Raw genomic sequence first — 24,479 nt, forward strand, 5'->3', positions numbered from 1 at the left:
CTGTGATGACTTACCGCCTTGTTTTAAATGATTCTCCCACAAGTAAACATTAATTCATAATAAACCTTTTACCCCTTTACTCAGAGACTTTACTGTCTGGAATTTCATATGCTAGCACGCCCACATTGAACATGTACCTCTTCAGTGATGTTTTGCAAATATTGCTGAGAATTTCCTTGGGTCTGTCCTTCGTCAGCCAACTGTTCTCATTACAATGAGACTAATAATTAAAATCATAATCACTGGTGTATAAATGCAGTTATTACAACCAGTTACTGTTTTGTGTTATTTCATACTAGTCAGTCTCCTGAGTGATTGATGTATATGTGGAAGCTCACAGCCCCAGTTCCCCTTGGGGAAATGTCATTGTCCCCACTTTTTAGAAAGACATCTGAAGTGCAGATGGGTGAAGTGATGTGCCATAGACACTTGACAGAATGGATGAGGTAGTTTGGTCTGAAATATCACCAGTAGGCTCAATTGCCATCATGGTAGACTAAGGCAAAAATAGCAGATAACAAGCTGTGATTCAACAAAACTTTTCCTTAATTCCTCATGGCTTGACTCCCTCCTCCTCCTCCTCCTCCTCCTCGTCCTCCTCCTCCTCCCTCACATAGTCTCTGTTACGGGCTTTTTGGAAGTTGGCCGTCATGCATTCCCTAGGTTTAAGTTCATCAGTCACAGTCACAGAGAGGCCCGTGAGCCCTGAGACTGCTCAGCACCATGTCCTTGCAAGGATTCATAAGCCCCAGACCTCTGCTCTGTTGCCGTCACAGTGGGCACGTCAGCCCTATGACTTGGCCAGTGTCCCGCTTCTCTGCTACAGCTCCCCTGGAGGAAGGTCTCTGCAGATCTTGTACATCTTTCCCCCACTGTCGCATCCTCAGCACCGTGCATTTCACGGGTGGGTACCTGGAAGGTGATCAGAAGGTTATTGTTTTAGAGTCAATGGACTCCGAGCTCATAAAGAGAAGAGGAAGAGAACCAAGGGTTGGTCCACGCTTGCGACTTCCTGGCTTCTGTCCATGCAGCATGCCATCTAGTTACTGTATTGGCTGACAGTACATTTTTGCTTCAGGTAACGGAAAACTCAACTACATGGGCTTAAACATAGGTTATTAATCTCCCTTGAGCTATAGGAATCCCAGATCAGTGTGTCAGGACTGATTTAACTGCTAACAAGAGTCATCAATACTGGGCTTCTCTTCCTGGAAGTTGAAGAAGCAATAGGAGAAGATTGTGAAATTGAAAATTCATCTCAGTGTGGTTGGATTTTCTAGTGTTGCATAAGGAGTGATGTTTATGAAACTCATAAACCTTTCAATGAGTGTGCAGTTCTGATTGCATTTATAATTTATGTGTAGGGGCTGCAGTTAAGAGCACTGGCTGCTCTTCCAGAGGACTGGGTTCAATTCTCACATCTGTATGATGGCTCACAACTGTTTATAACTCCAGCTTCAATGTCTCTTCTGGCCTCTGGGGGCACTGCACATACACGGTGCATCTACAGACATGCAGGCAAACACTCATACACATGAAATAAACCATTTGAAAAATGTTTTAAAAAAACCAAAGAATCCCATCTCCTCTTGGGGAAGCAGTTCTTTGTTTAAAAATATATAATATATTGTAGAGGGAAGACAGGTGGAAACGGGTCCTGTTGGGGAGCTCTTTCCTGCTGTGACCACCTTTTATTGAAATCTGCGGCCCCAAAAGCTGGTTGAACATGTGTGCCTGGGCGACTGTTGACAAGTGCTACTGCAGGGTGACCTGGCTGTCATTTTAGTAGGGAGAAACAAGTGTCAGTGTTTATAGATTTTTTTCTTCAATATCTATAATGTAAATATCCCAGTCTTTGGGTAGGGAGTTTTCTGACGTGTAGTGTTCTGGGCAGTTAAGATGTTTGCTCTACTGACTGCATTTCCCATCTCTATTCCTGTGCCCAGCGTCATGCCGAATGGGCAGAAGACGGGATTCCCAGCAAGGGAAGAAGGATCTTTAAGTGCATTTTTAAGCAGCCACTTTTCTAATTTTCTTGTATCCCATTCCCATTTTTTTTAGTACCCGGTGCCCCTGACTCCTGAGCATTTGGTAGTGAGGGCGGGGAATGTTCTGGAGTTCAGGTGGCACAGCCTTGTCTGTCTGTGATCTGGCTGTGCTACATTGGTCTTGTGGCGACTTCCCGTCTCTTGTGTTCAGTTCTGTGTCTGTCAGCTTTTCTCAGTCATCAAAGAGGAAAGGCTAATTTGGCTCACAGTTCAGGGTTCCATCCCACGGTTGGTTGGCCTGTTGCATTGGGCCTTTGTTGAGGTAACGCGTCTTGGAGGCTATAGTGGGACAAACTGTTTACCTCATTGCTAAGAACCTTGCAATGAGGGGCACATGACTAAAGTCTGCCAGCCTCCTTCAGTGGCACTCCTGAGGTGACCGAGTCCTGGACCCCATTTCTTAAAGTTTCTACCCTGCCCTCATCGCCGTGCCTCAGATACCAGGACTGTTACACTTGAGTCTTTGAAGGACACTGAAACCCAACAGCTGGTGCGCTTGTATGTGTCCCGTGTATGTTTATCTTTCAAAGCAGCATCCTTTGTAATTGACTCCAACTTAAAATGACTTAAAAGCATTCAGCAGTAGAATGTGTAGGTAAATTGTGGCAGAGGCACAGCTGATGTGTTAAAAACAAATGTTAAACCGCAAAGAAAGAAAGAAAGAGAATGTGTAGTCTGTTTTCATGAATACTCACAAATGTTTCTGGACATTCCATAGAAGTATTAAAAATTCATAAAAATGAATGCTATGGAGTCTTTTTAATTTTTACAATGTTTTTAATTCCAGTAGAATTATATCATCCCCCCTTTCTTTTCTCCAGCCCCTCCCAGGCACCTTCCCTCAAACTCCTTCCATGCCCCCACTTTCAAGTTGATAGCCTCGTTTTATTTGATGATTATTCTATATGTACACCCTGCTGAGTCCATTTTTATTGATGTGTAGATATGATTTCAAGGCTGACCACTTTGCATTGGACAACCAGTGTGGGGCTCATCCCTAGGAGGGCCTAATTCTTGTTCTCCCAGAAGTCACCAGTTGCTTGTAGTTAGTTGTCTAGAGTGGGACCCTGCAAAATGTCCCCCCTCCAATGTTGACATGTCCATTGATATTGCCACTGTTCCAGCCTGTTTATGTGGCCGTTTCTAGAAGAGACGGTTTCATAGTAGGATTCTGTATGTATTTTGTTTTAACTAATACTAATGGGTTTGTTTTTGTTTTGTTTTGTTCAGTTTTGAGACAGGGTCTTGGTTGTTTTTGAGACAGCTTTGGCTGTCCTGGAACTTGATTTGTAGACCAGGCTGGCCCCAAACTCATGGAGATCTGCCTGCTTCTGCCTCCCAAGTCCTGGAATTAAAAGTGTGCACCACCATGCCCAGTTGTAAATTTTTTTTCCTGGCCCCTTTCCTTTTCTGTCTGCTGTCATTTCAGTGGAGAGGGAGCGAGGGGATGATTCGTGTCCTCAGGCTCTTACCTGTACTGGGAACTCTAGAGTATTCTTCTATTAAAGGAGAATTCTATGTATATCTGAAATCTATGAAGTTTTAAGGTAATCAAACATGTATCGCACAGCCAATTCTTTCACATAGGAATGAAAGGCTAATTAAAATTCCTGGCCAAGAGTCCATTTCCAAAAAAATTAAAACTCCAGGTTTGTTTAAATGAAACCATGACCTTTTATTTTTTTTTTTAAAGAACATATATATCTTTTTAATTTTTAGATTGTCAGCCATGCCTTTAGTGAAGAGGAACATCGAACCCCGGCACCTCTGCCGCGGTGCTCTGCCGGAAGGAATCACCAGTGAGCTTGAATGTGTAACTAATAGCACTCTCGCCGCCATCATCCGCCAGCTAAGCAGCTTGAGTAAGTCCCCACTTTGTCCCCGGTTATTGGCAGTATTTTAGGGACTTCACACTACCCAATGGGTTTTGACTCAAGAGTGGCAGCTGTGGAGATAAGAATCCTCCTCCATTCGCCGTGACCAATGAGTGTGTCCGCCCTAGGCTCCCGAAGCCTGCCTCTGCATTTAAAGTTATCATCATGGAAACATGAGCTTGCACATCACTAGAGAGGACCAAATGTGTAGACTTTGCATGTTGTTCATTTTTAATGCCTTTTAAGATGAACTTAATTGTAGATTAAATTTTTTTCTTTAGTGAACTGTCTTGTTAAATTGACAGGACCAAGTTTTTGGTTTTTTTTAACCTGTTAGGTTGAAAAGTAGTTAGCATCGCAGTATAACAGTATGCTGTTGGTGTTCAATAGATATTTGCCCAATTCCAAATAGAAAATAAATAGGTAAGCTGATTATAGCATGCATGTCACGTGTGTTGTACATATATGTAGTTGATTGATAATGGATACACCCTTAAGGAAGGAAAGATTCCAGTCACTCTATCAGTGAAGGTTAATATTAAATATCCAAGGGACTATTCTGGAAATTCAACTATGCATGAAAAGGCTTTTTTCTTCAAAGCTTTCTGAAATTATATATTTCTTCCACTTTGACTTTTCCGTCCTGACCTTCTTTTCTCACTTGTCTCCACTCCTTTTTAGTGATGAGAGATTTTCACACTTAAAATCTGTAGGAACTGGTCAGAGCTAGAAAATCTCCATGAAATTCTATATTCTGGTAGCCTTAAGCACAGAAGGTAGATGTGTGTGTTTGTGTGTGTGTGTCTGTGTGTGTGTGTGTGTATATGAGAGAGAGAGAGAGAGAGAGAGAGAGAGAGAGAGAGAGAGAGAGAGAGAGAGAGAGAGAGAGACTGACTCATGTGTACCTTAATGTATTTATTTTGGAAAAGAACTACTGCACATGACTATTTCTTTATAAGAATTATATTTGGTACTGATGTTTTTAAGGAGATTTGTAAATTATGGAAAAACATAACTTGGAAGTTGATTTTGGAAATTGATTAACATGTATTTTGAAATGGATTTGCTCAGGAATCTAAGCTTATTACAGTTGACTTTGGGGTAATAGTTATTCATAGAATATATACATTTATATAATTACAGGAAAAAATCTCTTGCAAGTTACTGATAGACACACATTTCTATTTGCTTTTGTGTATTTTCGCAAGTTTATTTTCTTGTTTGTAGCTAGAATGTCTGCTGACAAAGTATAAGTAATGAAAACTGACTTAAATTTAAAAATTTAATAACCAGGCTACGCCTTGAAGTGTGGTATTCAGCGGAATGTTATCTTAATCAGGTTTATTCTGCCTGTTCGGGCACAGTCCCATGTAACGGGCTTTCCCACCTGTTTCATAGCACACAGCTCTTGGGATCTCTACCCCCAAACCCCCTCCAAGTGTAGCCATGCCCCTGTGCTTGAAACCTGTAGATGTGCTGAACACTCAAGAACGTTCATAAAGCAGCTGCCCTTAGGGTAAGGATATTTCCCGGGCCTAGGAAATCACGGATTGTGGGATTCCTTTAAATGTGGAGGGAACAGTAGAAAAATTGGTGCCACAGTGTTTCCTATCAGCTCCCCTGCCTTTGAAGGTGGAGAACAGGCACTCCTTCGAAGCTAAAGGCAGGGGAATGGATCTCCTGAGCTCCCAAAGGAACAGCCTTGCTAATATCTCGACTTTAATCCCGTACAGACCAAGTCCATTCTAGGCGTCAGTCCTCCAAGTATAGGATAATATCTGTGGTTTAAAGCTGTCATTTGTGAATCCATCTGTTCCTCTGGAGTGGATTTTGTTGTATTGCACAGGATCAAACAGAGGCTTGGCACCACTGTGCACCACTCATCCTCTGGGGCCTCACAACTGGACCAGCAGTGGTACCTGCCTCTCCAGCACACTCAGTCCCTACCTAAGTTCCCTCAGTGGCTCCCAAACCTCTCTTTCCTCCAGACTCACTTGGAGAGCATTAAAACAAAATTCCAGGAAGCATCCCATAAGTAGAGATTGGAACATGGAGCAGAGATGCCAGCCACCAAGTGCATACCTGTGTGTAGCTAGAGTTTTCCAGCCTTGCCCACAGTCAGGACAAATCTTTGTCACCCGCCAGTCCCACAGCCGCTCAGACCCAACCAAGTAAACACAGAGACTTATATTGCTTACAAACTGTATGGCCGTGGCAGGCTTCTTGCTAACTGTTCTTATAGCTTAAATTAATCCATTTCCATAAATCTATACCTTGCCACGTGGCTCGTGGCTTACTGGCATCTTCACATGCTGCTTGTCATGGTGGCAGCTGGCAGTGACTCCTTCTGCCTTCCTGTTCTTTCTCCTCTCCTCTCTGTTAGTCCTGCCTATACTTCCTGCCAATCAGTGTTTTATTTATTGATCAATCAGAGTAATTTGACATACAGACCATCCCACAGCACCGGTGTGTCTGCATTTAAAAGATAATCTAGGCCAATCAATTCATTTTAGGAAGTTTGAATGAAGAAACACAATGAATTATGGGACCTGCTGTTAAAATGTCATCCCAGGATAAGGATCCTTGATGACCACCCAAGAAACCCAAGTTGTAGAGCAGGCAGATCTGAGAAGAAGGCTGCAGTCCATGGTGTCTGTCTCTCCAGATAGGTCCACGACTCCCCAAACAGCACAGTCACAGGGGAGCACGTGAGCAGAACCCGAGCCTGGGGGGCGGGGCGTCCTCATTCAAATCACCACACTTACATTTCGGCCTTGCCCTCCACTTGCCCTGTGCAATTCCTTCTGCTTGGCTGCATTGAATGCCCCACCACCACCATTATGCTTCAGTCTGTGAGGAGTCTTTCCTCGGAGCGTTTATTGGTGACTGAGTTCTAAGTGATATATGGTGGGGTGGGGGCTGCTCACCTCAGGTACTCATCAGTGACGTTCTGATGAGGTGAGGGTGGGCAAGACTGCAGGCCAAGCGGAACCACGCAGCCTGATTTTGATCGCTTAGACAATGGCTGAGATGGCTTCCCCTTGGTTTTTTCCCCCCTCCAAGGCATTTGTGGCCAATCTCAACCTCACTGCCCCCATCTCTGCACTGACCCTCTGTCATTCTACCCAAGGAGTGTGCCACCATGAGAACGTGGGCTGTGCTAGCACCAGAATCAGAATTTACAGTGTAATTTTTAAATGGGGTGGAGGAGATCGGTATTGCCTTTGTCACAATGGGCTCCACCCCCATTTTACCATCACCAGGCTGGACAAAGTGGCGCAGGATTGTACTCTCAGCACCAGGAGCTGGAGGCAGGAGGACCAGGAGTTCATCCTTGAATGTACAGAGAGTTCCAGGCCAGCCTGACTCCATTAGACACTGTCTTTCATGGTCTTGTCTTTTCTAATTATCATCAGAAGGCATTATTGTTTGTCTTGGTATTAGGTTTCTGGCTAATATCTCCATCAATCCAGCCCCTCTTCTCCTCCATCAATCCAGCCCCTCTTCCTCCTCCATCAGATCCAACCCCTCTTTCTGCCATCCACCATTAACACTTTCGGGTGCAGTTCCAGATGGGTGATGTTCAGCACCTGGATTTCCTGCAGGCATGAGAGAAAGGCTGTCTGACAGGTCATCATGGTGGGGGGTGTTAATGGGAGCTAAAGGATTTGCTTTAATCTTACATTGGCTGTCCCTCGCTGAGAGCAGAGGCTGGCCTGGGGACCCACCATTTTCTCGTGGTTCTAGAGTAGACAGCGACACCAGAAATCCCCCAAGGAATCGTGGTTGTCTGTTACTCACCTGGTCATTCTGCTCCTCCTAAGTCTATTGGAAACTGAAGAAAGTGAGGACTGATGATGCCATTTAAAGCCTGGAGAGATTCTGGTCCTGTGTACTGAACAGGATCCAGAGCCCTGCTCTCCAGAGCCTTTGGGCTGTCAGCACATTCCTTTTACAGCCTAACTGAACATCAGCTTTCAAGACAAAGATTTTCGCAGCATTGCTTTTCAGTGGGGTTTTTAGGAAGCCTTTTCAATGAGAGGATATTGGCTGTTGCTACTAAGGTTAGGGACAGTCATAGGAAGGAACACTTGTGACTTGAGCAGTGTTAGTATGAAAGACAAAGGCCCACAAGCCTTCGGAGTTTATCCAGTAACATTTACAAAGTTTTCATTAGGAATTTTCAGATGATTTCTGAATGGCACTAACTCCAGTACAGGAGATTGGAAGAGTAGGTGAGGGAGCAAAGCCCCACTAACACAGCTTTGGCTAACTCTGTTACTTGGTGTCCAGCTGAGGAGCGTTGAGGCATTTCCTTCAGATAATGACAGTTGGTTCTGCACACCAATTAACATGAAACCAAGAATGCTTCTCCACCGTCTTCCTTGATTAATGATCTCAAGCTCTCGCTCCTCTCAGCCGGCTGCTCAATTAGAATTGCAGTATCTTGCAATCAGCTCCTTGCTGGTATTATAGTGCAATGTTTTTATAAGTTGAAACTTCATTAAAGCCAGAAACTTCCAAGAAAGATGCTTTTTAAAGAATGGAAAGACGCTCGAGCCACTGAATAGAAGAAATATGTTTTGTACATAGATCTGATAAAAGACTTATCAAAGAAATTTAAAAACTCAGAAGTAAGCAAGGCAGGGAACTAACAAGAAGAGAACAAATACTGAGGGATGGAGAGATGGCTCAGTCATAAGAGCACGGGCCACTCAGACAAGACCTGGATTCAGTTCCCAGCACCCACATGGCAGCCGCAGCCATCTGTAACTCTAGTTTCAGGAGAACCTGACGCCCTCTTCTGGCCTCCACAAACACTGCATGCCTGTGGTGTACATACATACATGCAGGCAAACACTCGTACACATAAAATAAAAAACCTTTTTTTAAAAGTGAATAAATAACAGTGCACATTCACCAAGGAAGAATGAGATAATAAACACACATGTAAGAAGATGCTCAACACCATTAGAATGTGATTTCAATATAATTTTCCTTTTAAAGAAAGAATAACACCAGGAGTCTATGCCAGCTGTGACAGGAGTGATTGTTACTGAATTTCTCTTTGTTCTTGTGATAATAAATATTTCTCCTTCTTCCCTTTAGAATGTTCCCAAGATGTCATAAAGAAAGGAATTAGAACTTTAGTGTATCCTACACACACACACACACACACACACACACACACACACACACACACACTATACTTGGTAGTATCAATTATATGTAAAAAATAGAACACAAAGTTATACAATATACAGCATTGCATCAGATGAAATTACTGATGATGCTTTGTATATGACATCTCAGGCTTGGCGGTGGTGGTGCATGCCTTTAATCCTACCACTCAAGAGGCAGAGCCAGGCAGATCTCTGTGAGTTTGAGGCCAGCCTGGTCTACAGAGTGAGATCCAGGACAGGCACCAAAACTACACAGAGAAACCCTGTCTCAAAAAAAAAAGAATTAATGAATGACATCTCCGTATACAAAATAGCCCATCCTTGCTATATAATAATTCTGTGGATTTATCTAACCATTTTCACTGTTAGAATTCATGAGGCTTCTTTGTTGGGGGACATTATTATAAATTTATTTTATAAAACGTAACAGATCTTTGGGTGCTCTGGAAAAAAATGTTCTGTTATCTTAGTAGCCATTAACTTACTCTTAATGAGAGATAGTCTCTGCAGAAGGCTTAGTATTCTATGAATTCATTCATTTTAAAATCTGCCTCTTTTTCCCAGTCATTGCAGTCCTCTTAAAAGAGAGATCACCAAGTTAAAATAGTGAGGCTAAAATATATATAATTTAAGGGTAAATACACAGACTTAAAGACAATCATGGGAAGAAAATATATCATTCAAATGCAATACATAGGAAAGCTGGTTTGGTTAATATCAGACGAGAGACTAGGAAAGAGATGAAGGGCGTTTCATAGTGCTAAAAGGGCTAAGAACATGGACCAGTCTTAAATGTGTGCATCTAGGGGAAACATTTCAAGACACAGGTATAAACAAGAACTTTCTGAACAGTACTCCAGCAGCACAGGAAATTATACCAAAAATTAACAAACGGGATTTTATATCATTAAAAAGCTTCTCTACAGCAAAGGCATGTAGCTGAAGTTTTCTCTGGTCCTGTCCAGCCCCACAGACCCCACAGCCACTTATAAAATAATCACTCAGAAGCTTATATTAATTAAAACTGCTCGGCCATTAGCTCAGGCTTATTACTGACTAGCTCTTACACTTAAATTAACCCTCAATTCTTATCTATATTTAGCTATGTGGCTTGGTACCTTTTTTCAGTTCTGCCTTGTCATCTTGCTTCCTCTGTGTCTGGCTAGCGATTCCTGACTTAGCCTTCCTCTTCCCAGAATTCTTTTCTCTTTGCCCCGCCTATACTTCCCACCTGGCTACCGGCCAATCAGCGTTTTATTTATCAACCAATCAGAGCAACACATATTCAGAGCATACAGAATGACATCCCACAGCAAAGGCACCCCTCAGCAGATCAAACAGTCCGAGGAATGAGAGGCTCTTTGGCAGCTACCCTTCAGACAGAGCCTCACATCGTGATTATATCGAGAACTGCAAATGTGATACACCAAAAGATAAACCTCCAGTCTGTAAATGGATTGAATGACAGTTCTTAAAAGAAGAAACACAGGTGATGGTTCTGAAAACTGCTCAACACCCTTCACCAACAGGGACATGCAGATCAAGACTGTTGAGTTTCCCTCTCTCCCAGTCAGAATGGCAGTCATCCAGAAAACAAATGACAGCAAAGGCTGGTCTGGGGAAAGAGGATATTCTATTCGCTGCTAGTGGGAAGTAAACCAGTACAGTCATTATGGAAGCCAACATGGAAGTTTCTTGAAAACGAAACAGAACTATTACACAATCCAGATATTCTGCTCAGGGGCGTATTCTCTAAAGCCTTCATGCCCTGCCACAAAGACACTTGGATATCTGTGTTCCTTGCTGCTCTGTTCAGATCCCACAGAACTGGAGTTGTAGGTGGTTGTGAGCTGCCTAACATGGGTGCTGGGAATCAAACTTGGGTCCTCTGCAAGAGCATTCACAATAGCATGAAAGTAGAATCTACCTGGATGTCCAGGGACAGCTGAATGGATAATGAAAATATGTACACAGCTGTAAAAACAAATTATGAAATTTGAAGGAAAGTGGATGGATATGAAGATTATTAAGTAAGACAACCTAGATTCAGAAAGACAACGATGGCGTGTCCTCCCTAACATGCAGGTGCAGGTTTAATTGTCATGTGTGCCTAGACAGATGGGTGTACTGTGAGAAGTGTTGAGGGACAGGAACAGAACGCATGTGGAATGAGGACATAAAAGAAACTTCCAGGCTTGGAGTCCAAGGGAGCAAAGTGGGGGAAGAGAAGACAGAAGAAAAGTTATATTTGAAGATGATACAATGAAGCCTAACTCTTTATAGAGTAATTAATACATGTGCGTGGATATGTGCATATATATGTTACAGAGACAGAAAAGTAAATTATCAATATAAGGAGTGAAAATGTAGGGATCACTTCACACCTGATAATACGAAAGACAATATAGTTCAAAGGTTGAAGGCATGCATCTGATAAGAGAGCTCCAAAGCATATTGAAGAAAAATAAACAGAACTTAGCAACTAGAGAGATGGCTTAGTGGTTAAGAGCTCTCACTGCTCTTGCAGAGGACCCAGGTTCAATTCCCAGCACCCACAGATAGCTTACAACCACCTGTACCTCCATCTGTGGGGAATCTGATGCCCTCTTCTGGATTCCGTGGGCACTACACCAATGTGCACATACTAATACATAGACACACAAACAAACAAACAAACAAACAAACAAAAAATCCGGAATATTTTAAAAATAAAAGAAGCAAAACTAACAGGAGGAATACACGAGTCACAAATAACAATTGGGATGTAATTTTGAAAAGCCCTAATTATTGAAATAAAATATATACAAAATAATATATAATAATATAAATGTTCAAACAATACTAATCAGTTTGGCTTAACTGATCTTTGTATAGTAAATTCCCAAGCTGTAGGGTATACATTTTCAAACAGGCAAGATGGCTGAGCAGATAGATTGCTCCTTGCCAGCCCCAGGCCTGAGTCTGGTAACTGGGAACTCATGGTGGGAGAAGAGAACTGGCTCCTACAAGTTGCCCTCTGACCCCACTGTGTGCAGGATAGCGTGCACACACATGCACATGTGCACATACTTTTGAGATTTTTAAAAATTTATATGTATATGAGTGTTTTACCTGCATTTATTTCTGTGGACCACATATGTACAGTGCTCACGGAGGCCAGAAAAGGGCATCAGATCCCCTGGAACTGGAGTTGCAGATGCCTGTGAGCTGCCATGTGGACGCTGGAAACTGAACCAGATCCTCTGCAAGAGCAGCTGGTGCTCTAACCTCTGAGCCATCGCTCCAGCCCATATAAATTTTTTCCTTTTTTAAAAAATATACATTGTTGTAATTCCCAGGTAACATTCACCAGATGGAACATCTGCTAGAATATAGCAAATCTGTCTGAAGAGATTAATATATAGAGTGTGATGATAATGAGATGATAATTATCTTTAAGATAATTTTCAAATATTAGAAAATCAAGCAATATTTTTTAAAGTATTCCTGGTCAAAGAAAAATCCAAGATGGGAATTAGAGACACATTCATAGTGATAATGAACACAAAATACCAATGTCTTTGTGAGCTTTACTTATGGAAATCCACAGTAAATTGCTCAGTGATGCTGCTGTAATTTCTTCATTAATTAGTGTCCTTATTTTTAGACTTGCCGCTTCATATCTCCTCTTCCCACCTCACATGTAGACTCGTGAACTTGCTGTTTATTTCACTTATAAAACAAAAGAGAACTGCATCCCCTCGGAGGAACTCAGCCCCGGGTTGGCGTCTGTGCTCTCACACTGGTCGCCCCTCTTCAGCACGGATGTGACATTCATGCATCTATCGGATCCGATTCTGCCACTGCAGCCCACACACTCCTGTTCAGCTCTCTGCTCTGTGTCATCTCCTATCAAATAGAACCTAGTGTGAGTGCTCCCAGATCTCTCGGTCGTCCTCCCCCGTTGGCTGATTCTCTTTACAGCAAGTCTCCTCCTTCAAGAACTCCTCAGGCTCAGCAGCCTCCACTTCCCTCCCTGTCTCCTGTTCCCACTCGGGTTGTCCATCCAATCTTTTGAACCTACACCAACATTTGCAGAGACTTCCAAGTGGCTAATGCCCTCAGTCTCATCCACATCAATTGATCTGTTATTGACATTTGTTCATGGGTAGCTTCCTGCCTGGAGAGACTGTCTACACCTGGCGTCTGGAACACCTCACTGTGATGTTTCTCCTGGGATGGTCTCTTCCCATCCTCTCTGTTGGAACAAACGCTCTAGGGACTGGCCATTAGATTTTTTTTTTTTTTTTTTTTTTTGCCTCTTTCCAAACATTTGGGAAGCTACTCTGTCAATATTTATGCTGTGACTTCAAAGTTTACATCTATAGTTGTGACCTCTCCCCTAGATTTCAAATTCATTTATATGACTACTCTCTTGATATCATTGCTTAGGTGTCTCTCACAAGCACATCAGATTCAGTATGCCTGAAACACAAATGTATAATTTCTACCTTTGCTTCTCCTTTCTCTCAAACCCGATGTCCACTCTGTAGCAAATGAGTTCAGTCTCCCTGAGAACAGATACGCACTTTGCACACCCACTTGCTCCCCTGCTGCCAGTATCCCCATCCCAGCCATCATTGCCTTCTCTCTGGTGGACGGGGCCTCCCATCGTCTCACCTTGATGACATTCCACCGCCCCCAAGGGCAGACATGAATTTCTCTGTTCCGCCATTCTCCAGGCCCAGCGACGCTGCTGGCCTCCACGGTGTTGATCACACACACCAAGTGCACTGCGGTCTTCTGCTGGACAGTTCTGCCCCAGATAGAACCCTCTGTGCTTCCGTTGATACACTTTACCCAAGGCCATGTGATGCACACACATACACGTCCAGGCAGAATGCCCATACACATAAAATAATAAGAAAATTCTCAGCTGTCAAATATGGGTGAAAATCCCTTCACAGTCTTTATACTTTGACATTTTAGGGACATATCTCTCAATCTGATGTTATTGGTTCGCAAGGTCCTGATAAACCCAGAAGCCGAACCTTTGTCAGTAACAAATGAATAACTTGCAACTCCCTCAATACAGTCATGAACTCACTCCCGAATTACTTTACTTTAGCTCCTACTAGACTTGCTATCTATATTAGTAGAATTCAGCATTTTAGATCTTTTTGGAAAGTTGAAAACCGTAATGGCAACACTTTTTTCATATTCACCAGAAAATACACTTCCTCCCATTTCCTTCCTTTTTAGCCACTTATCTGCTTTCTGCAGCTGAAAAACATTAATTATACAAGTCTTTAATTTCTGTATCTTGTTATAAATCAAGAGCTTCTGAGTGAAAAGATACCATCAATTCATGCTCTCCAAGTTGTTAAGTATTCATGATAGAGGCTACATGTCATTTATCATTTTCATTTTCTGCTCATATAGCATCTCATAGAGTGAACAGGTTTCTCAACAGGACTCACCATGCTTTGACAGGATGCTGTGACTTCTGCAAGAGACTGCAGTATACACATCTGTCTTGGTGATGCACACTGTCCATGAGAGTGATTTTTATAAAAGCTAAGGGAGAAGAAGAGTTCTTGATGCTTCCTTGGTGTGTGTGTGTGTGTGTATGAATGCATAAGCATGAACATGAGTGTGTGCATCTGCATGTGCGTGTATGTGCACACAAGCTGTGTCTGTCCAGAACCGTGTTCAGAACCATGAATGGTCAGGTAGAAAATAAATTAGTGCCGTTTGGGTGTGTCACACATCCACACATAGAGCACTGCTAGACTGGGGTTCCTCACACAGGGTCTGAGCAATGCTCTTCTTTCACATTTCCGTGCCTGTGAAGGATTTTGAGGTGCCCCCGAAGTAGTAGAAACATTTGATCCCTTTAGCTAATGTTGTCAACCAGTCTACGGGCAGCATGTGTTACGGGCAGCATGTGTTACGGGCAGCATGTGTTGTGTGCTTACTCATTAACAGGAAGACATTGGTCCAGTCCGTGTCTTTCCTCTTCAGTAGCCATCTGTGTAAGTAGTGCAGAGGTCAAATGTTCACATGCTCAGAAAGCTGGTGAGTTAAAACAGGGTTAGCTTTATGTGAGTCAGGAGCAAGGTAAGCTGGGTATCATGGGAACTCAGTGTTGATGTCTTACAGAAACCCCACCTTGCAGGGCTTGGTTTTAGGTTAACCCGCTCAGGATTCGGTTCATGTTTTCATTCTTGGATTCCCAAACACTCTCAACTCCAGAGCCATTCCCAAGAGCAGTTCACTCATGGCAACTGCTGACTTTGGTCACTAAGTTTGTGGTGGCCACGGCCCTGGTGGCTGCTCAGCATTCACAGGACAGCCTGGGTGTGTGTGTTCCTGAAGTTGTCAATGGAAGCTCTTATGTAAATCAAGAGCTGGGGAGTCAGTGAGAGCTTCTTGGCCCTGAGGCAAGAAAGCTCGTCCATCTCTTTAACTACAGTCGATGACGTTCAGACCCAGCTTCCACTCTGCCAACAACCTGCCTCCTCAAGGCTTCCACATGGCTAGTTTTAATTGTGACAAATATGGATACCATAAAATTGACCATTGTTTGTAGTGGGTACCGGTTTCATCTATGACCTCGAGGTCCCAGCCCTTAGGGCGTGGCCTCGGAGCCAGCTTAAGACCCAAGGAGCACATATGCAGCCATTTTCTTCACGCCCTCATGGGCATGGACGGTGGGGCTGACCCAGGCAGCAGCGTGGGACCAGCCTTCCAGGACTCTGCAACAGATTTGCCTTATCCTGTTTAGTAATTGTTCTTCTCAATATAAATAATAAATAATTTCTTTATCAGTATCTATGGATTCTCTGCAATATCTGGCGCCCAACCCTATTACAACTTATAACCAACCCCTAACAGATGACAATTATCCATAACCCTGAGAAAATAAAACCTTTTGGGAGTGGAGTTGTCATTTTGTTAAAATTGCTGCGTTAAACTACCCATGCTTCCCCTTCCCCAAATCCATGGTAACCACCGTTCTACTTTGTGTCCGAATTTGCTGTTCTGGAATGCCTGTGCATGAAGTCATACAGGATTGCCTTTCTGTCCCCATCTTGTCTCACTTAGCATCGTGTGATTAAGGCTCATCCAGGCCAGAACTCACTGCCTTCTAAAGGTGAATATTCTCCTTCATCATCCGTTTATCTGTTGATGAACACATGAGTTGCTTTTACCTCTTAGCCATACTGAATAATGCTCCTGTGAACATGTGTGTGCAAACATCTGTTTCTATTATTTTTATTACTTTTTTATGTGTATGGGTGTTTTTTATGTGTGTGTGTGCACGTACCTAGTGCCTAGAGGCAAGAGGAGGGTATTGGAACCCTTCAAAGTGGAGTTACAGATGGTGTGAGCTGCCATGTGGGCTCTGGGAACTGAACTTGGGTCCTCTGCAATAGCAGAAAGTGTTCTTTGCTTTATTTATTTATTTATTTATTTATTTATTTATTTATTTATTTATTTATTTATCTGTCTATGTATGTATGTATGTATGTATTATGTATCTATCTATCTATCTATCTATCTATCTAGGTTTTTCAAGACAGGGTTTCTCTGTGTAGTTTTGATGCCTGTCCTGGATCTCGCTCTGTAGACCAGGCTGGCCTCGAACTCACAGAGATCCACCTGGCTCTGCCTCCGGAGTGCTGGGATTAAAGTCGTGCACTACCGCCACCACCACTCGGATCAGAAAGTGCTCTTAATGAACAAGCCATCTCTCCAGTTCATTAAAATTTTATTTGACAGACAGCTGATTTTCTGGGCTGTACTCAAGTGAAGTGACTGGATTGTGGGTGATTCTGTGTTGCATGCTGTAAGGATCTGTCACAGTGTTGTATGTAGCCAAGAAGGTTCAACGAGGTAGATGATAGAAGCTGAAACTAACAGAAGCAAATTTTTTGTCTCATCTATTTCTGCCACTTACAAGGTCAGTCATCTGTCACTTAGAGGTCACCATTTGCGCTTCTCAGTTTAATCATCTAGAGAATGAAAACAGTAACTCTTGTCTGTGCTGGGTTCACTCATTACTTGCTGAATGAATGATGGGAAGGCGCAGCTCTGTTGCTGGAATCACAGTGGTACACAGGCACAGTTCCTCTTCTCATGGATTTGGCCACGAGCACCAAAACCAGCCCTGATTGGTTAGCTGCAGATGCCTTCTACAATGTGATTGTTGGTATTAGTTACTTTTCTGTTGTTGTGATGAAATACTATGACCAAAATCAACACGTAGAAGGAAGAGTTTATTTTGGCTTACATTTCCCAAGGGAGAGTCCATAATATCAGGGGAGGCATGGTGGCGGTTGTTTAGAGCAAGAAGCTGAGAGATCACATCTTCATCCACATGCAGGAAGCAGAGAGAATGAACTGAAAGTAGGTGAGCCAAAAACTAAAAGCCCATTCCCAGGAACACACTTCGTCCAGCAAGGCTCCACCTCCTACAGGTTACACACACACACACACACACACACACACACACACACACACACAGCCACTAACTGGGAACCAAGTGTTCTCAAACATGAGTCTGTGAAGAGCATTTCTCTTTCAAACCACCACCGTGTTCTTGGATCAGTCAACCCGTCCCCCTGAAGTGTTCAGATTCTCTTTTGTCAGTAGGGCAAAGACTCAATAGAAAAGGAAAATCAGCATAACTGCTAGTTGCTTCTGTCAGAGATGTTAATTTCTTAGAGACACTGAGTGCTCATTCACTAAACATTTGTAGAATGAATAAAGAACAGTGATGGGATTTGGAGATTCAAGGCAAGGAAGTACATCTTTCCAGAAATACTAAATAGATTTTAAGAAAAGGAGGGACCCAGCCATGGTGTCAAATGCTAATAATCCCAGCCCCAGGGAGGCTGAGTCAAGGCCAGCCTGGGCTACATAGGGACCCTGTCTACACTATATCTAGCATCCATAAGAAAGTGGATGAGCCTGGCTGGAAGGTTTAAACCACAATCTTGGTTGCTGATTGTAGAGTGTGTGAGACTCAGTACTGCATTTCCAAGTGTTTGGAGAATATAATGCCATTAGAAGACATCAAGCACAGTGCCAGATAACCAGTGCCACTCATTAATGCCATCCTACACTCAACGGCCAAGGTGATCTCTTGAATTTCATTGAGCAATAAAAGGGGAGCTTCATTCCTGAGGTAAGATTTCTGTTTTGTGCAAAATGAGAACTTAGTTTTTTCCTTTAAAGAAGTTTTGTTTAGTGGTAACAACTTGAGTGACAGCTTAGGCCGCAGGAGGACGCTGTGCTGTCTGGAATCTTTTACTGTTGTGAAGGCCGTGGACCGGGACCCTGGCTGTGACGACACTCGGACAGCCCTGTGTGGCGGCGGCAGTGAGTCTGGGTCGCAGTTCCTCAGCAGGTGCCCTTCTCCCGTCTCTTCTCCAGGCAAACATGCCGAGGACATATTTGGTGAGTTGTTTAACGAGGCCAACAACTTCTACATCAGAGCAAATTCTCTGCAAGACCGAATCGATCGCCTCGCTGTCAAAGTCACCCAGCTGGACTCCACGGTGGAGGAGGGTAGGTAATTGCATGAAGCAGTGAACTCCGCAGATGTCAGCAGGACAGTAGTAATTAACTACTTCCGTGTAAGCTCTGCTGTCTCCCTTTGGGCAGCATGCTGCCGTTTATCTTGTCTCTTCCTGGAAGAATGGGAAGGGGAAGCCCCAGAACACTGGCTTAATTAGTGACTTTAAAAAATTAGAGTCCCGTCTCATCTACTTCATATGTCATGCTCCTGTTTTAAAAGTTGCAGATGTTACATTTGAATTCAGTAGTAATAAATAATCTTAGGACAGTCTCATTTTAATTGAGTTTTGAAGTTTCATTTACAGATTCAAAAAAAACTTTAATAGCTACTTGGTCTGTTCAGGTAAGGAATTGGTAGTATCTTCTAAAGAAGATTTATTTTATTTTTAAGTTATGTGTCTTTCTGTGTGTCTGTGTGGGGGTCAGTGCAGGTACCTGTGGAGAAGACAGCCATGAAAGCCCTGGAGCTGGAGTTACAGGGAGTTGTGAGCCACCAGTGTGGGCCCTAGGAACTAAACTCAGGTCCCCTGCAAAAGCACTAAGTGCCATCTCTCGGGCCTCAGTTTTTTATTCTTAATTATATTCACTTTGTAAATGTGTGTCACAGATGAGTTTTAGAGAGCCTTTCTTGTGTATTGTTATTGGTTCTTAGAATCAAATGCTTATGTTAAACTCTCCACTGGAAACGATGAACAAGTTAAATGATAGGACGTCTCAGGGAATGTGTCCTATCTTTAAACTCCTTCCCCAGGCACAGTTTTACTATATTGTTTGCACTGGCCAGAATATTAGTATCGCAGAGACCTTTTCCTAGAAGCTACGGAATCTAGGTCCCTTCTCTGGGCTGTCACATTATTGGTGATGTCACGCAGCATACATGAATTATAGTTATGATGATCTAGTGGGAGAGCAGATGGGACCAGCTTGGACACCTAAAAGAGTTGCCATGGCCAGAAGAGTAAAAACAATGCAAAAGTTGTGTGTGTGTGTGTGGGGGGCAAGATGGCTCACTTACCCAATCAGCTGAGTGCTTACTTAGCTCAACTTTGTTTCCTAGATCAGGGTGCTTATTGTGTGGGTCATAGGTGGAAAAGCTTCGTGGTCTCTCTCCCCATCAATGTGAGAGATGCTCCCATTTGTGTGTGTTCTGTACAGGTATTTCACCGAAACTGGGACTAAGGATTTCTCCTAAGATACCCAGATCTGTGCACATGCCTGCACATGCCTGCTGTGCTCAGCTGTTTACTGTGTGGGGACTGAGAGGTGCCCACTTACATAGCAACAAATGATTCCCTGGTCCAGTGACGTATTTCTGTTATTACAAAAGACAACAGAGCAGTAATTAACCTCACGTCTTAGAGAAACCTTGTCTTTTAGAGGAAGGAAAGGTTTTAAAGGAGCAACAAACACCATCATTTTAGGAGCTAGAGCAATGGCTGAGTGGGTAAGAGCTCTTGATGCTCTTGCAGAGGACCCAGGCTCAGTTCCCAGCAAACCACATTGGATGGCTCACAACTGCCTGTAATTCAAGTTCCAGGGGGATCCAGTGCCCTCTTCTGGCCTCTGCTGGCACTGCACACATCACTCAGGCACATACACATACAATAAATCTCTTTTAAAAAGCCGATATTGGGCCATTCTGGGAGATGTTTATGATTCTGAGTCAAACAATGGTTCTTACTTCTAAACAGAAATCCTTCTATGTAACTCAGCCTGGGGGATTTTTCTCTCAATAGTCTCACTACAGGATATCAACATGAAGAAAGCATTCAAAAGCTCTACCATCCAGGACCAGCAGGTGGTTTCCAAAAACAGCATTCCCAACCCTGTGGCTGACATTTACAACCAGAGTGACAAGCCTCCGCCTCTGAACATTCTCACCCCGTACAGGTACGGCTCCCTCCCTCACGCTTCCCACAGCCTCTACCGTGGAGCTGGATAGACGTTTGACAGAGGCAAAATGTGCTGGTGTGCTGGGTGGGACCACCTTTGAGGGCTCTTTGGGTTGCAAAAGAACATTTTGAAAACAGTTAATGGCGGTATCATACCCAATGAAATGAGCCATTGCTACAGAACTGTTGGAGTTTGTAATTGTAAGATATATACCAGAAGTGTGAGGTCTGGCTTTCACACTCAGACGTGGCTGTCTTCAGCAGAAGTAGCACTTTGCGCTGCATCCCAGGTGTGGGTACGCCATTCCTTATGTTCACAGTGAGCTGGAGAGAGACGGCACGGTTCATTTATACCATGGTAAAATCCTCGTCCCCGCCCTTCGGCACCACACAGACATCTGCCGTTCTGTTGTTGCTATGGTGGTTGGGCATGTCGGGGACAGACTCCAAGAGAAAGGGTAGAAAAGCAGCATTCACAGGAAGAGGCTGTCTGCACATGCTCTGTCAAGCCCTGAGTGCCCCTCCCGTCACCGTGGGGCTTTCACACCTCCCATCTTCGCCTTTGGATCTTCCTTTCTCATTCTCACTGCCCCCTTGTCCTCCGTGGTGGGCCTTGCCCGTCTGCCCATCTTTCCTCCCTCTGTGGATCTCACTTCACCAGCGCCCGCTGGGCACGGCGGAGGCAGCCAATAGTGCTCACTTCACGGAGTCAGGGCTGCAGCCGAGTGTCTGATAGTCCTGGAGAAGCCTGTGTGTTCTCTGTCTGTGGTCGTCATCCTGACATTCCTACTTCCGGGCCATTTGGTCCTCCTCAGAAGAGCCCAGGCTGTTGGTCTGGTTTGGAGCAAGCCTCCATGATAGGATAATCAGGAGTGTCACCTTTTCTTTCTGCTGGACAGAGAGATTCTCTCAGACAAATGGGCGTGCACCCTGGAAGCTGACAGGAGATGGGCAACATGCCTCGGCTTCAGTGGGACAAGTGTGCTTTCCCAGAATTTAGAGCACACACATTTAAAACTTTATTTTTGATGACGTATCTGTCTGTGTGTATGGGCCCAAGAGTGCAGCGCCCTCAGAGGCTGGAAGAGGAGGGTGGAGGTACAGGCAGTTGTGGGCCACCTGACATGGCTGCTGAGACCTGAGTCAGGTCCTCTGGAAGAGAAGTAGAAGTTTTCAGCCGCTGAGCGGTCTCTCCAGCCCCCTTGAGTAGTGCAGTTGATTCCTGTTACAACCTTGAGTTCATAGTGGCTACATTGTTACTGGTTAATTGATAAGGGAGTAATTTACATAATGACTTGAAATATCATTTAGACTATAGTAATCATAGCAGTACTTGAAACTGGCACAGCCACAGGGAAGGAAGTTTCTTGAAAATGCATTGTGTTTCTGCCGTGTCCACATACCGCAAGCATTTTGCCTTCTTTCCCAAATGGTGCTGAATAAACCTGAATTGACCAAAAGGGACAGAGCACTTACTAGTTTTTATATAAGTATATTTAAGTTCCCAGGAGAGGTTAGTATACACTGAGCATCCAGCTGCCTCTACATGTAGCTTCCTGTTGGATTAAACCAAATAGTTCCTTAAATACATGAGCTATTGAAACTGGATATTTGTGAGTTGGGGGGAATTTTCACAGAAAATTTACACCTAGTTAGCTCTCAGTTTCTAAGATTGTAGAGTTATTTGCTTTTGTGTATGTTTCCATGTTTTTCCAAATAGGGAAGTTTAGAGTGTAATACATAAGGTGGTTAGGATGCCTCTTACAGTGTTAGGATCCAAAGAGTTAAATTTGATGTCATCCTCCCGACGAAGGCCACTAACGACTTTTCTCGCCCTGACTTGGAATGCGTTGGTCCACAGAGATGATAAGAAGGACGGCCTGAAGTTCTACACGGATCCCTCTTACTTCTTTGACCTCTGGAAGGAAAAGATGCTGCAGGACACAGAAGACAAGAGGAAGGAGAAACGGCGCCAGAAGGTGCGTGATTCGTGGGTGCGCTCGTCGGTGCGCGCTCATCGGTGTGCGCTCATCAGTGTGCACTCATCATTGCGCACTCATCGGTGTGCACACGGGCCCTCTGCTCAGGGAGTTGAGGTGTTACCTCTAGGGCTCAGGTCTTCTCGGGGTGCCCTCTTCTCACATGACAGCCCTGACACTTGACAACAGCAAGGCTATGTTTACATCAGTACGATGGGGTTTGTTCTACGGCATTGTGTGCTTTCCCTCTTCACACTCAGGCTGTTGGGGTGCCACCTCACCTGTTGGGGTGACTGAGAACTTGGAGGGATGTTGGCGAGAGACTGGGAAGCATGAGTGGTCTGTGCTTTCAGAGACATTTCCTAGAAGTGATCCTCCCTTGAGGAGGCGGAGGTAGAAAGCAAGAGGAATCCAAGTCGCACATCAGAAACAGCTGCCCTACACACTGTCTTGGAAGGACAAGGTGACTCATTCAGCTTCAGGAGCTTCCACTTTGAAACTTACCCCTTAGGGCTGAGAGGTTAGATCTACCCCATTGAGAGGAGTGATTTTATATATAAACTGTATTCAGAAATTAACCCCCCAGGCCATGCTTTTAATCCCAACATGAGGAGGCAGAAGCAGGCAGATCTCTGGAAGTTCAAGACCAGCCTGATCTACATAACAGATTCTGAGCCAACCCGGGCTACATGGTGAGACATTGTCTCAAAAGAAAAAGCACCAAACACAAACCAGAAAAACAAGAACAAACAACAATAATATAATATTGTGGGCAGTGGTGGCACAAGCTTTAATCCCAGCACTTGGGAGGCAGAGGAAGGCAGGTCTCTGTGAGTTCGAGGCCAGCCTGGTCTACAGAGCTCGTTCCAGGACAGCCAGGGATACACAGAGAAAGCCTGTCTCGGAAAAAACAAACAAACAAACAAAAAACAAAACAAAAAAATTATAATACCAAAACACCACCCAGCTTGCTTGACAAATACTAGGCCACATTGGGACACTAGCACTCTGAGGTTTAAGGCACTTAAATATATTGGCCTAATTGGAGTGTGAGTTGAAGATGAATAAGAACATGAGGCTTGGAAATAGGATTTCTGAATGGGCCAGGTGTAGCTCAGCAAAGGAGCACCTGATCGTATGTGTAGGTCTTGACTCCACTTCTCAGCAGCGACAAAAGAAGGAAGAGAAGAGACAGCCGGTAGAGAGGAGGCAAAGGGGGATAGAGAGGAGACAGAGGGGATAGAGAGGAGACAGAGAGATAGAGAGGAGACAGAGGGGGTAGAGAGGAGACAGGGGATAGAGAGGAGTCAGAGGGGATAGAGAGGAGTCAGAGGGGGTAGAGAGGAGACAGGGGGGATAGAGAGAGACAGGGGGATAGAGAGGAGACAGAGGGGGTAGAGAGGAGACAGAGGGGTAGAGAGGAGACAGAGGGGTAGAGAGGAGACAGAGGGGTAGAGAGGAGACAGAGGGGATAGAGAGGAGTCAGAGGGGTAGAGAGGAGACAGAGGGGTAGAGAGGAGACAGAGGGATAGAGAGGAGGCAGAGGGATAGAGAGGAGACAGGGATAGAGAGGAGACAGGGGATAGAGAGGAGACAGGGGATAGAGAGGAGACAGGGGTAGAGAGGAGACAGAGGGGTAGAGAGGAGACAGAGGGGGTAGAGAGGAGACGGGGGGAGGGGAAGAGAGGAGACGGGGTAGAGAGGAGACAGAGGGATAGAGAGGAGACAGAGGGGATAGAGAGGAGACAGAGGGGATAGAGAGGAGACAGAGGGGATAGAGAGGAGACAGAGGGGGTAGAGAGGAGACAGAGGGGTAGAGAGGAGACAGGGGTAGAGAGGAGACAGAGGGGATAGAGAGGAGGCAGAGGGTAGAGAGGAGACAGAGGGGATAGAGAGGAGACAGAGGGGTAGAGAGGAGACAGGGGGATAGAGAGGAGAC

The 24,479-nt window shown here is 44.3% G+C and overlaps 1 protein-coding gene across 1 annotated transcript in view; it reads left to right on the forward strand.

Moving 5' to 3' along the window:
• Nucleotides 1-23,156, forward strand: part of LOC119086108 (wiskott-Aldrich syndrome protein family member 3-like) — an 80,141-nt gene extending 56,985 nt beyond the window's left edge. Inside the window, exons 3-6 of the mRNA XM_037198510.1 lie at nt 3,768-3,910; nt 18,526-18,660; nt 20,406-20,559; nt 22,423-23,156. Coding sequence (XP_037054405.1) covers nt 3,778-3,910; nt 18,526-18,660; nt 20,406-20,559; nt 22,423-22,723 — 723 coding nt within the window. The 5' untranslated portion in view covers nt 3,768-3,777 and the 3' untranslated portion in view covers nt 22,724-23,156. The remainder of the gene's footprint in view (nt 1-3,767; nt 3,911-18,525; nt 18,661-20,405; nt 20,560-22,422) is intronic.
• Nucleotides 23,157-24,479: the final 1,323 nt, after the last annotated feature.

This window comes from Peromyscus leucopus, chromosome 23 (assembly GCF_004664715.2).
Source record: "Peromyscus leucopus breed LL Stock chromosome 23, UCI_PerLeu_2.1, whole genome shotgun sequence".
NCBI classification, from domain to species: Eukaryota; Metazoa; Chordata; class Mammalia; order Rodentia; family Cricetidae; genus Peromyscus; species Peromyscus leucopus.